Source organism: Paramisgurnus dabryanus, chromosome 16, assembly GCF_030506205.2.
Source record: "Paramisgurnus dabryanus chromosome 16, PD_genome_1.1, whole genome shotgun sequence".
Classification (NCBI taxonomy): domain Eukaryota; kingdom Metazoa; phylum Chordata; class Actinopteri; order Cypriniformes; family Cobitidae; genus Paramisgurnus; species Paramisgurnus dabryanus.
The window spans coordinates 19,096,117-19,111,094 of NC_133352.1; the positions used below are offsets into that span (position 1 = coordinate 19,096,117).

Genomic DNA, 14,978 nt, shown 5'->3' on the forward strand with positions numbered 1-14,978 from the left:
CAAAAACAAGATCCAATTAAGTAAACTACAATGGCATGTAAATGTATTTGTTAAAGCTCCCGTTCTTTCTGTGTCTTTGAAGCTTTGATTGTGTTCACAGTGCGCAATATGTTTCACGTGTAAAAAAACACACACAATTTACTTATCTGTATAGCGCTGTTTTCACTGTTTTTTAAACAGGTTGATGTCTTCCTTGTTCTACGAAGTCCCTTCTTCAGACTTACGTATTGAGTTCTGATTGTGTAGTTTGTTTAGTGTGTTGCAATTCGACAACAGCTTGCTGTTAGCTTACCTGGTGACTGACGTATTCCTGTGGGCGGAGTTTAATAAAAAACGGTTCTACTGACGTCATTAAAGCAGGAAGTAGAGGGCTGTAGTCCAAACCGGCTGTTCGCTGTAGGCTTTGAAAGGCGAATTCTGTTAAAGAAAATATATCGCCTGGCAGTGAACTTTGAGCTTTATCATTTTACAGCTATTATTAATGCTATTATAGCAACATTACACACTAAAAATAGTCTCAAATAGATGGGAATCACAAAAGTGAGGATAAAAAATGATCAGGACCATCAGACAATTATTCATTTATTTCAAAAGTTTTATTAATTTACAATACAAGATTTAGGTTTTTTTACATGTAATAATTTGTAGCTAATTTCAAAGCAGTGACAATGATTAACACTTTTGCATGTGAAACAAATTCAAGTGTGGACACTTCTTTCATAACAAATGCACACATCTTTCCAAAACATATTCATCTGCACATGCACTCTCTCTCACTTTCAAACACACACACATACACACACACACACACACCTGATCTGTACCAATAAAAACTCAATCAATCATTCTCAGGACAAGATAAAAAGGACTTAAAGAACACCATTTATAATAATAATAATAATAATATTAATTTTCCAATCAAAAAGCAAACAAAACAGACAGCAACATTAGGAAATGAAACACATTTTGCTTTCTTCTGACCCAGTAGGGAGCCATTAGGTGTGGTCCTCCCATCACATCACCACTGCGGCACAGCAGACGGTCTATGAATCCATAGCACTTATAATAGAGGCTTTCCAACCCAGCTGGCTTGACTACGGATGAACGCTTTCTGGGTATTCCTTTACTCTGTTTATCAGACGGCAGTCACAGGATGTATATTAGCGGATCATTTAGACCGAACCTCAGCTCTTGTGTGTGTCTGGATAATGATGATGATGGATACAGACGATATCCAGACTGGGCGAAAAGAAAAGTCTGTGTCACTTAACATCAAGCACAATTTGCCAACCTTCCCTCATGCTTCCTCGTTGGAGACGAGGGGAAAATCTTTTCAAGTAGACAGAGTGAATAGTTTTCAGAGAAGGCTGGCACACACCCACGGCAAGGAAACACTAGACTAGGGTCATGCACAGGTGTTGACAATAAGAGAGTCCAACAGCTGAGATCCACTCTCGATTGGTCCTAGGACGAAGGCATACGAGTAGGTGGCAATAGCACACAGAGTCAAATCCACCAAGCAGACATCCCTCGATACTCCATAACAAACTCATCTTCAAAATGGAGTACTCTCTAAAAAAAGTCCTTCTGTATGAGGCGGGCCGGGAGGATTAAGACTATAACGCACACATAGTGATTTCAGATAAGGATCTGTGTTAAGTGCAAAAGATTATGATGCATGTTAACCCTCAACCTGATGCCAAAAACCTATTCACACCTTTGTTTACATAATTTCCTTTCAATGATTTAGGTATTTAATATCTCCATACTTAGTTTAATATTCTTAGAGTAGGCATGTAAACAAATGGCAATGTTTTACTAAGCGCAAAGTCATTTTGGCAACAAAACAAGTGAAACGAGAAAACCATATAAAGGCAAACATGTTCAGATTTGAGAAGTTTGGCACAGAAGAGTCCCCAGCCATTACACAAAGCAAAAACACTGAATGAAAACCTAGTCACACTCTCCCTGGAGCTCTTCTGTGATCATCAAGAATGCACCACGGGTTGGTGAGTAGACAGGAGAAGAGAGGAATAAAAGGAGGTGATGAGGAAGGGTTTTTTGTGTTTCACAGCAGCAGGCAACAGCTGCTTTCTGTTGTCTTCTCCCTGTTTCTCTGGCCTAAAAAAAAAGAGAGAAATAAAATAAGGTGCAAATTCACTTATCTAAAATGAACTTTTGAAACAAAGACCTAAATATAAGTTAGCAGTCAAAAACATTTTATAGATGGTGACCAGGATGTAAAGGTTTCCCAATGACATCTTTTAAGGAAAACACCACCGTTTTTCAATATTTCACTATATTCTTACCTCAATTTAGATGAATTAATACATGCCTATCTTTTTTCAATGCGTGCACTTAATCTTTGTACTGCGCTTCGTAAATGTGTTAGCATATAGCCTAGCCCCATTCATTCCTATGGCTCCAAACAAAACTTTTATTTTGTGCCACCATACTTGTGCAACTACTCATGTAGCAGTCTTTAAATAAGGAAAACATGGAAGTGTTTGGTGGCTTATAAATTAATCCCTGTTTGGATCCTAAGGAATGAATGAGACTAAATGCTAACACATTCACGAGGCGCTGTACAAAGATTAAAAGTGCATGTATTGAAAAAAGATAAGTATGTACTAATTCATCTAAATTTAGGTAAGAACATAGTAAAATATCGAAAAATGGTGGTGTTTTCCTTTAAAGGGGTCATATGATGCGATTTCATGTTTAACTTTGTCTTTGGAGTGTTAAAAGTATTTTGTGAACCAATTCTTCTAATTTTGAAGCTATAATTACACTGCAACAGTCACAACATCCATTTACATGCATCCTGTTTTAACAGTACAGAGTTAAGTTACAGACATCTAATATTACTGGCTTGTTTTGTGTGACTGGATGAAGCTCTGTGCCAGGCCTCTATTATGACTAAGTCCATTTCTCATTTCTAGGGCTGCAGCCTCCGGAGGTCGCATATGCAGGCTGTATATGTCATCAAGCCTGGTTTATTTAAGTTAACTAAGCATTACATTTGCAAGTCATAAGCATATTACATGACAACAAATTTATGATTAAATAAGAGTAATGGTTAGCTTTATAATTAAATAAGCCAGTCTGGATGACGTTTGCAGCCTACAAATGCAAAACAGCCCATCTGCATTATTTATCCTTATTATTTCAACAATCAGCCTGGAAGATTAAACCCCCTTGGGCCAGTTGCTAACTGGCAGGAGTCCTCCAGTAACTGTTAAGCCCTTGTCCTTAAAAACAAATAAAAGATCTGGATGGGAAAGCCAAGGACATTCATGTTTGAAGCAATAGGAAACATGTCAGCTCTTACCATGGGAATTGGGCTCTGGCAGTGTTTCTCTTGCAACCAAGTGCATGACAGTTGTTCGGCCAGGAGGCAACTTCAGAGCTTTCAACCAAAAAGATGCATAATGATTATCCACATACAACAATTTTTCCCAGCTTCTCATCTTAAACATTTGTGACCCTGTCTGTGAAATCCAGTGTAAAGTCTCATGATCTTATGATAAGAGAAGCATCAAAGTTTGATGTCAATCACTAATTTAACATTGATTTCAATCTTTGACATGGCCTTCCTCAGTCAATAGTAAAGATATCAAGGTTATATTTTCTCAAAATTACTTTAGCCGGCTCTTCTAAGACTGGGTCACATACTTTATCATCATACACAACAGTCCTTGATCAAAATGTGATATGACGACATATGATTTGACATAGTCAAACACGTTCAGAGAAACAGATATGTGGAAATGGTCTAGTGCTCACCTTCTAGTGTGACATTGCCATGTAGAAAACGGCCTTGAAAGATCAGTCTGAGTATGTTTGGACTGCTCACACGCTCTTCCTCCCAACCTGCAACAGAACATTCATTTTACTGCAGGTGTGGGCTTATATGATGCTTAGAGAAATGCCAACATTGTTTTACTGCATTTTACCACAGAAAAGCAGTAAAATATTCTTAAGAATGATAGTACATGCGCTTAGCCAGACAAATGTGACATTAGAAATGCCAAGGTCAATTTTGGTTCGATTTCAAAAGCACACACAGACTAATTAAATTTAAATCTTGAATGCACTGTAAGTTGCTTTGAATGCTAAATGCATGAATGTGAAATTAACTGTACATCTCATTTATATAAAAAAAGACTATTTAAAGAGATTGCTCACCCAAAAATTTTATTTCTGGCATATAACATTTTAACTTTAATATTTAAAAAATGTTGATAACCTCCAATTTCATTTCATGACACAGATTAGCCACCATGTTTATTTACAAAATACATACTGTATGAACTGGGTAACTGGGAAATATTATATGAAATACAGGGATCAAAAGAAATGTTTGTAAAATTTGTGCAAATTTTGCTAGCTAACAAGTGAAAATTCTTACAAAAATTATAGTGGAAAAGGGGACACTCGAACTGATTTTGCCAAGTGGTTGATGTCCTCAGGGCAACATATTGTGTTGACCCAAGGACAACATTTTTCTAAATAAAACCTAAACCCACCCCAAACCCCAACCCTAACATCAGAGGGACATAAGTGAAAAACAATGGTCTAGAAACAGCTAATCCTGGTTGTAAGCTTAAACTTAAAACAAACTGTAAACTTATTTCTGAAATCTGATTGGCTGATTGAAATGTTGTCCCAGGGTCAACATAATGTTGCCCTGAGGACATCATCCACTTGGCAAAATCAGGAGAGCCTTAAAGGGACACTCCACTTTTTTAAAATGGGCTCATTTTCCAGCTCCCCTAGAGTTAAACATTTGATTTTTTACAGTTTTGGAACCTATTCAGCCGATCTCCGGGTCTGGCGGTACCACTTTGCTGCCAAACCATGGCTGCAGCAGGCGCAATGATATTACACAGCACCCAAAAATAGTCCCATCAGTTACTTTCAATAGCAGGGGACTATTTTCAGGCACTGCGTAATATCATTGCACCTGCTGCAGCCATGTAACGGCAGCAAAGTCCTTGAGTATTACGCCAGAATGAGAGTATAGTTCCTAGCCATATCGGCCTAGAAATCGCAACTTTTAAGTTTTCGTCGGTCTTAGTACACGATGTAACTACAGAAGAGTCAAGTTTTAAATAGGAAAAATATCAAAACTCTTTGGTCATTTTTGAGCTTGATGCTAATGGTCTAATCAAATTCAATGGATTGTGCTAAGCTATGCTAAAAGTGGTAACGCTAGACCCAGAGATCGGCTGAATGGATTCCAAAACGGTAAAAATCAAATGTTTAATTCTAGGGGAGCTGGAAAATGAACCTATTTTCATGAAAAAGTGGAGTGTCCCTTTAAGCACCCAACCAAATGGTTAATTTAAGCTGAAGAAGGGGCGCTTTAAATTTTGTGTCAAAAATTGCACAGAAAATGTGATCACACCACTTTCCTCATTCATCCAAAACGCTTGGGCATTCCTGTAGCGTCGGATACTCACATAATCTCATGCATACTCAGAGTTTACTGTTAAGGGAGGGTCTTGCGTTTGTGAACGAGAGCGTCTCTTTTATCATAAACGGTTTTGACGCATGTGCAGCAGGCACTTATTTTGACAAAACACGTGATCCACATGGTTCACATGATGCAACAAACACATATTTTGAAAACACAAGCAACACACATGACACTCCAAACACTTTCTTTGAATTTGCGCCCCTTGGATGAGCAATCACGAGCTGCCACTGTTTTCCAGACAAGGTTTATACCAGTCCCAGATTAAATGCATGTTTAAGGTTTCTTAATTTAAAAACAATTTACATTGACCTGTCTTAACATATATCAGTGCCATTGTTTTGTCTCAAGATGCACACCCTGTAACATTTTTTGTAAGGTATGTTTGTAAAAACTACTTAAATGTCCTATTATAACTAAGGTTTAGTCCTAGATTAATGCAAACCCTGTCTGGGAAACTGTATCAATATGTATTATTGACTCATGCTGCAAATACATACAAAAAAAACATTACCAATTCTTTTTAAATGTTAAGCATAAAGATGCACCAGTAGAAGCACTTAAACATACCCGCTGGCCAATTTTCGAAGACATAGTGTGCAATGTCTGTAGCAGAGTCATTAGGAGAAAAGATGAAATCCTGTGTCTTTCCACTCACAAGAATCAGCCGCAGATTCACCTGTAACCAAACAAACGAAGAAAGAAAGAAATTCAATTGTACCTTACAGCCTACAGATGTTGTTGCATTTCCACCAAACCGACCTTAATGCCCTTTCAGTCTGTCTCATCCCACATGACATGAGATGACCTGCAGAGGCCCTTGTAGAAATGGGAATTCCTTCCTAATTAGATTCATGTTTCTGTCTTATTGCGGAGCAATCGTCTCGCTTCTTAAAAGGTTCCTGAAAGATGATGGCACAGTAAAGGAGGGAGTAAAGAGCGCGGGTGTAGCCTTTCATTTTCATGCAGTGGAGATGTATCCCCCCTTTCCTAGGCACACCATCACCCTAATCCGACAACCCCAGGTGTCTCAGACAACCCAGGAGTGAGTTATTAAATGTACATGTCCATGTCTAACCTCTTGCAGCAGGGAGTGAAGACATCACAGTGGATTAGTGAAACCGATTCGCTCCATGACTCACATTAAAAACAACAGACAGACATAATGCCTGTGCCGGCTATATTAATAACACCTCACGCCATTAGCCACAAGCCAACACACACACCCCTCGTGCCAAAACTTCAAACATTTAAGGAGATACACTGCAAATTTACCGGGAAGAAAGATTATTTTTGTGAACCGTTTTGGGCCAGCAGTTTACATTTTTACTTCCCTTGCCAACATTTTCATTGGCTCCACCACATAAAAAATATTTGTATACACTGTGTGCATGCACACGTTTGTTGTATCAGAAAAAATACATTTCTTATTTAACCATCCACCTTACAATAAAGACAAATGCCAGCAAAAGACTTAAAAGGTTTATATTTTTCAATAACAGCTTAACAGGCATTGCATAACTATATGACAGCTGACAGTTTATGACACATGAACATGATAGATAAAAATCACAATTTTGCCAACTGCCACAAAACTTTATCTCACTGACCCCAATATAAAGCCATCTGATTAGGGTATGGCGATATTAAGCATTTTATGGTTATCGGTCATTTTCATAACCACTATTTGCAAAGCTATTTGGAACCTAAGCCTTGAGCAGTTTGTTTCTTTTATCGTGATACTGCAATGCCCCTCCTGGCCTTAAAACTACATACTTCTGTACCCACACTCGCACCCTACACATACAAAGTATGCATGGTTACAAAAATCCAGTGGCGCGCGTACATTTCTGAAGACGGAATTTGCGCACTGTACGCTGACCCTCGCAAACACGTAAAAACGGGACTAAACTTCAAGCTTTACACAAACGTTCAGATACACACACAGTTATGTTAAAATGCCCATCTTGGGGTGTATACATATATGCACAGTTGGTTGTGTTTAGTGAATGTGAACAGCATGTGTAACGATACACCACGCAACGCGAAATCAAGGTAATGAGCAAAAAACTACCTGTACCGATCGCTTTTTGCTTACGCCATTTATAGGCTTTCCCCTATAAAACAAAACCATTTTATGTGTTTACATGACCCCACACATTATCTGTTTATTAGGCATAATCGTGTAATACACACTCAATGATCCACTAGATCAGTTGTCGCCAACCCTGTTACTATAGAGCTACTTTCCTGCAGAGTTCACCTTCAACACCACCTTCAAAATTTATACAATTTACAATTCATACATTTTGGGGTGAACTAGTCCTTTAATTAAGGGAATGAAATCTATCAGATTTAAAATATATATTTATATATTAATTTGTGTTAATATAATAAAGTCTTTTGAATGGTTTTGAAAGTCATGGAGGTGAATAAATTACAAATTTTAATTTGGGGTGTAGTACTCCACCTTTAAGAACTCCATTGAATAAGTTTTTATCCTCAAAAATTTTGTCTTTGGCTAACCAGGCTTTATATTTAGGATTAGCAAGCCAGCCCTCGGAAAATTAGCATTTTCCCCATTTTGTTTGCCGTGAAGTCCACACTCAAATGTTGAAGGACAATGTTGCAGGTGTTTTTTTAGTCAAGCATTTTGAGGTAGGGGCACTGCGATGGCAACTGCCACGTAACAACCAATAAACGCCATAAAAAAACGGTTGTATATAATATATATTTTTTTAGAAATTCTTAATTTTATTTTTAGAAAACAAAATGGGGACAATAGTCTTGAAACTTAACGTATTTTTCCATACTCTGATTCATTTTCCATACTTTTCCAGACCTGGAAATACATACTTTTCCAAACCCCGTAGGAACCCTGATTTATAGACATAGTTACGCGTCTAGACAGAACTTAGCTTCCGGTCTCTGTGTCAAATGGTCTGGTTAGTGGCTTAACTGAACTCTGGAACAAATACCTCGTCGAAAATAACAAAAGTTTTGGTTTTTTAAATAGAGGGGAGACGGCGATCATGGATCTCCACTATGTAAAGGGAGGTTTGGCAGCTGATCAAGAGCTAAAGTCGCCATCAAACGAAAGTAGCGATTGTCTTATTTTCCCCGTTTTAACGTATATTCGAGTGAAACGGCCTCTGAAATGATAAAAGGTAGGGCTGGACTTAAATTTATATATCGAGAAGTGATTGGATCATTTGAAGTTGGGTAATGGTTATTTTCTAATCGATGCAATCTTTTTCCGTGGCCCGCCCACCTGCCATACCATTTGACCGGAAGTAAAGAGAGAGCATTTCGAGAAGGGAAAGAGATTTGCATTTTTGATTAAAGATTGTGAAGGCACATGCATTTTTAAAAGATAATAAAGCTCACAGACAAGGAATTTGTAAAAATAATGCACAATATTCCAAAACATTTATTTATAATTGTTGTTGTATCTGCATGGTTTAAATGCTCGTTCTCATCCATGTAATGCGAGTTACAGATAAAAAGCCATTGCGCTTCATCTCATCTTTTTAGGATACGTTAAAAGACAATCACGGGCTCACAGTGTGATGTGATCATTTTCCACTCACACACATGCAATATGCATACAACATAATGTCTAAATACGGTGTTATTTTATGGTGATGATATGAGATAAGAGATCAATACAGGGTGCGAGTGAAAGCCACACATACAATAAAAACATTAAACATTATGTGTATATGTGGTTTAGTGATAAAATAGGTTTTCAGGATAAAATCAATCTTCTATTTAAAACATACTCGATTTCACAAATTAGATACTGCGCATACGATTTTAACATATTTGGCAGCATCCTCATGCTCATCCCTTCTGTAGTACCTCAATGTCACTACAGTAGGCACACAGTTTGCCACTATATCTGCCCTAATAGTTTACCAAAAATAAAATTAGAAAAGGAACCCGGTATGTCTAACTTGGAAAGTAACTTCCAAAGAGTCTCTTGTTCAGATATTTTCTTTCAGGTTTTAGACGTACTTTTTCCCTTTTCATGGTTTTCAATGACTGCAATTTAAACATTACATCACTAAGAGTCTGTGTGCAGTGCTTGGCGGAGGCTTAATGCTTTCGTTCAGAATCAGATGGAGAAAGAGGAGGGGACATACAAAGGTGAGCCAGTTGGTAATGGCACCGCTGTGTTTAAACCCACATGCGACAGCGAACACAGAAATGAAGCAAAGCAGTCTTCATGGAAACAGTGCAACCAATCAGCAGAGCACCTTTCACATTAAAAGCTTTCAACATGTTTCGGAGAAAGTGGAAGTGAGAAAGGCTGACTTCCCCAGCAAGCTCCTGAAAATTTGCAAGTACAGTTCAAGAAAACTGCTTGTATTCTTAAAAGAATAAATGCATAAACACAAATATTTTGGGATGCCAGCTGACCACCTCATAGTGGGAAGACAGGAGGATGACCTCTTTACTCCCACACACCATGTGCCACCAAAAGCTTTGAAACGAGGGCTCCCTAATGCCCTAACCTCTTGCAAAATCAGGCTCCTGTGCTGCTAAGGGCATTTATAAAGTAGGGCACCCCACCCCCAATTCAGACGCTTTCGAAATAATTTGGATTTCACCTAAAGGGATCTGAAGCTAGAACAAAGAGGTCGAACCACGTCGAATGACGTCATCCCAACAGACTGTTTACAAACACTAAGCCCCTCTGATAAAGGCATGAAAAGCCCTCGGACTAAACGTTGGATTTAAAGTGTTATTGACAAATCTGTTGTGGGTAATACAGAGAAGATGGCATAACACAAATAAGCTCTTCTGGGTGCCCCAGTTTTTAAACCATTAAAAATATAACATCTGCCTAGACGCTCCAGAATCAGTACATAAACACCTCTATAATCTCTCAGCTTATGCTGCTTACAACTCCACCACCCGGCAACTAATTGAGATCTTAAAGTTACCAGCATTTGAGGATAGAAACAGGTTCAATAAACAAGCCTTAATCCAACAACAGAAATGCAACCTAAAGAGACAGTTAACCCAAAAGTCATCTACTCATTCTTATGTTTCATGTAACATGTGTGATGTAAACAAAACTTTTTACTGAGTAACGGCTAATTTTATTAAATTCATGAGAATGCTTTGGAGTATAGTGCAAAGGAATATGTGACCCTGTTTGTGAAATCCAAGTCTCATAATCTAAGAATGAGATTAGGAGCATCAAAGTTTGATTTCAATCATTTATTTTATAATGATTTCACATGACCTTACTAAGTCAATATTAAAAATATCAAGGTTATAAGCAGAAAGCAGTAAATCCCAAAAATGAGTTGGGTTTTCACAGGCAGGGTCACATAAATTGGTTTTGGTACTTTTTGTCCTTTTGGGGGGCGTTCACACCAAAGCTTTTACGCTGCCGTATGTTTTCAATTGTTTCCAATGGAAGTGTTGCCTTTTTAAAAAAAGCCAGCAACTGTTGTTTTTTTTTCCGCGCTGAAAGCCGGCACTCTGCGTTTTTTCTGCGCTCAGTGCCGAAGGGTTGAAAGATATTTAACTTTGGGTGAAAAGCTTAGCTCCTCAATTTCAGTTTTCTTACGGCTGTCCAATCACAGTGGAGGAGGGGTGGGATAAACAACCAAACACCATATGGTACAATGACTGATAAACAAAGCAAAAATGTCACAGCAACCAAAGCACTCAGCTGAAGAAATCTGGCAGTCGGCTGAAAGAAAGCTGGCAGTCGGCATCCAACTGTTTAGCCGCATTTAAAAGCTTTGGTGTGCACACCCCCTAAGTCGTTTGAGAGCAATGGTCACCAATCCACTTTTGGTAAAAAAATGGGATGGGAAAGAAACCTGGACAATTACACAAGCTAAATTTTTTCACACACAATAAAAGCACAAATAATACTAATTTGTGGGTCAAAAAAGGACACGTTGTTCATACTTTGAACCACACATTTAAAGGCGCTCTAAGCAAATTCATGGGTTTTAGGCCATAAAATTTTTTTGTTAAATACAGCAAACATCTCCTCACTATCCGCTAGCTGCCTGTCCCCTGAACAGACTGAAAAAAAACGCTGTCTCTGTAGACAGCCCAGGCTCCGCAAACTGCAACAAAAACAAAGTGGCGCAGCCTACAGCCACAAAACCTAACAAACATGTTTCAGCCAATAAACGACAAGAAGGGGGTGTGGTTTGGGGGGTTAGTGTGCGTGAGGAAGAACAGAAGGGAGAGGGAGGGGCAAGGGGGAGAGGGAAGGGGAGGAGTCAGCTATGCTCTGTTTTGTTTGACAACACTTCAACAAGAAGTGACGTCACAAAGATTTGCTAAGAGCGCCTTTATGATCTCTGTATTTGAATGCATTTTAAAGTAACACTTTACAATAACAGTTAAGGAATGAATAATTGATAAGACGTTGAATTATTCGAAAATTAATTCAGACATTGTTTTAGTGGTTATTTTAAGAGATTTGACAGATTAGGTGTGTTTATCGAAAAATAATGCATACCCGTTGAACATTTCCCAACCAATTAGAATAAAGCATTTAACAGAAACGTGGTCTAATGCAGTGGTTGTCAAACTTTTCGGCATGCGTCCCTTCTTGTGTACAGTGCAGGCCTTCGTGGCACCCCCAAAGAAAATGTATGACATGAAACATTCTAAAAATTTGAATTCAACAAAACATATTAAATTTTATTTCACGGGTCGTTGAATGCTGCATTCTGATTGGCTGAGAAATGTTCCATGGGTATGCATTAATTTCTGATAACCGCACACCTAACTTGTCATATGTCTTAAAAATAGGCACCAAAGCAATGTTTGTGGTAACTGTGGTATAAGAGGAATAATTGACTCCGGTCCTTTGAATTATTTGAAAATAATGCACACCAGCTTCGCGTCGTGCCAAATTGCACCTTGGGTGTGCATTATTTTCTTATAATTCAATGGCCTGTCGTCAATTATTCCTTACTTATTACACGGCTCTCTGGAATGCTTGATTCTGATTGGTCAGTTGAGACATTTGCAGGTTCGTTCTTTTCAAATAATAACCGCTCCAAAATAATAACGCATAGCCGGACTACTTGCACGAGTAAAATCGCTCCGCGCCAATAAAGATCAATAAAGATTACCGTCTGTTTGGCGCCATCTTGTGACAAACACTCGACAACCACGACAAGACATAGACAGCTTACTGAGACTGAACTTGACAAAATAGAGCATGACAGCTACGAAGCAAACACACAAAAAAATACAGAATGGGCATTAAAACTTCTCAAAGACTGGTTAAAGAGAAAAAAATGGAGACAGACAAGTATGAAGCAGAGGATCTTAATAAGGTATTACGATCATTTTATGCATCTGTGCAAAGTTTCGTGGAAGGATAAAAATGTTAATTTAAAACAAATATGCCAATAAAAGGTTTCAAACTCATATTCAGGTCCAGTTTTTTTTCTTATGTGGCAAGTAGCCGTGTAATAAGCGGGATAATGTAGAGGCAGCCGGTAGTTATTGGGAAATAAGCCCCTTCAGTGTGATACAAGACCCTCCGCTTCGCGTCGGGTCCTGATCACACTGTCGGGGCTTATTTCCCAATAACTACTGGCTGCCTCTACATTATCCCTTACATATAATGTAGTGCTATTGGTTAGTAGCCTTTTTAGCAGGTTTAATTAAACAGAGTTTTTGATAAATTAACGTACATAATAAAATGTCACAAAACTGGGGCACTACTGGCACAATCTCACAGACCCCAGTTTGAGAACCACTGGTCTCAACAAGACCTACATTTATTTTTACTTTAAATATAAACCAATGATGAGTTAATGCATGTACTACAAACTAAAGAATTATCATACACTGTAAAACCTGATAAGTTAACTCAACTCAAACCATTTAAGGAAACCGATTGCATTAAACCATTTAAGTTTTTAAACAAATACATATACATAGTTCGGGAAGTCGGGAACTTATATATATTTAGTCAAATGCACATATGCTCTTATATTTGAGTTCACAGTACTCATATGTATGCGTTTTACTTAAACTTAAATGGTTTGAGGCAATAAGTTTCCTCACTTGGTTTGAGTTAACTTATCAGGTTTTACTGTGTAATTAAATATAACGTGACATGTTTGTTCGTTGTTAATGTATCAAATAACCTGTTTGAAACCGAGGTGGTCGTTATTTATAAATACTTTAATATATTAGTTGACTATATTAGTTTATGATTAGCACATACTTTAACTCAATACTAGTTCATATTTAAGAATAAATGTAGGTTTTAGTCAATTATTAGTCATATCCTTGTACTAATATTGTAAAGTGTAATCCATTTTGAAATTGTTGACGACGCTTTTCCATTCTTATGACATCTCTTACAAACTTCTCTTATTGTGTAATGTAAAGGAATGTGGATTTTAAGTTTCAGATATACTTACTGCATCTGGTTCTCTCTGAGAGGTCATGGCTGTGTTGAGAGGTGGAGGGCAGCCAGCAATCAACGGGTGACCAGCAGTAAGAGTGAAGCTCAAACCTGGCACAAAGACTCAGTATGTGACTTTTGCTTCTGGGCTTTCTCTGCCTCGCACAGCCTAGTACCAAGTCAATCATTCACAACATAGTCACAAAGATTTGTTTACTATACACAGTTCAGTGACTAACTCTGCGTTTATATCAGTTATTCACATTCTAAATAGCAGGTTTTATAAAGCAAAGGCAAATGTATTCTTTTTACATAACTTAAATAATCATACAATAATGTAAACACCAAATATTTATCAAACAAGCTAACTGGTGGGTGGAAAGGTGTTGTGTAGGTGAACTGATTATTAATTCAGATTACTGAACATATGGTGGTCTCAGACAGCACACCTGAATGATCTGAAGTGTAAGGCTAACACACATAGACTTAAGTTAAATCTTGTAAACATGCATGTACAGGAAAAAAATATCAAATACCTTTGCTCTGCCTAATTTGGAGTCAAACAAGTGCTTGTCTCACTCGATCAGCATTATATATCTGCCTGCCAGTGAGTGAATCCGTTTTACAAATCCTGGAGTCAGTCAAGTCAGCCACCAAACCATTACACAACAAGCTCGTTTTTTCTGACCAGGAGAGAAGTATCTGTCAGTCCAAGGTCAAAGACGCATAAAAATAATGACACACTTTGAATTAAAACACAAATGAAATGTCAAGTTTATGCTGCACGAGCGCAGAGAGAGAGAGACGGTGCGCGCGTCCGCTGGCCTCGAGCTCGAATAATTTCTGACTGCGGCAAAAATAAAGAGGAACCGAGGACGAACACGGATCGCGTGCGATGTATACAACGACAGCAACGGCAACACCGTTCAGATCGAGAGGAATCTATTAATCGTCCAAAGCACGTTAACTGATGGGTATATCCATCATTCAATTAGATTAAACGTACGTAAAATCACCAGTAAGGCTCGAAGCAGATAAATGGCTGGGAATTTAAAGACACCGGAAGTCAGATTGGCCATATATGCG

General features: G+C 38.1%; 1 protein-coding gene across 2 annotated transcripts; it reads right to left on the reverse strand.

Annotated features, from left to right (window-relative positions):
• Positions 1–569: 569 nt before the first annotated feature.
• On the reverse strand, positions 570–14,961 carry ubl3b (ubiquitin-like 3b). Of its 2 annotated transcripts, none has more exons than XM_065271809.2 (6): positions 14,429–14,961; positions 13,909–14,003; positions 6,050–6,158; positions 3,787–3,873; positions 3,332–3,409; positions 570–2,121 (listed from the first exon to the last, which is right to left on the reverse strand). In XM_065271809.2, the coding sequence occupies exons 2-6, from the start codon at positions 13,933–13,935 to the stop codon at positions 2,069–2,071; spliced, it is 354 nt and encodes a 117-aa protein (XP_065127881.1). In that variant the 5' UTR covers positions 13,936–14,003; positions 14,429–14,961; the 3' UTR covers positions 570–2,068. The 2 variants fall into 2 exon arrangements, with proteins under 2 accessions (XP_065127881.1, XP_065127880.1); XM_065271808.2 differs by having other exon boundaries at positions 13,909–14,061.
• Between the last annotated feature and the right edge of the window lie 17 nt (positions 14,962–14,978).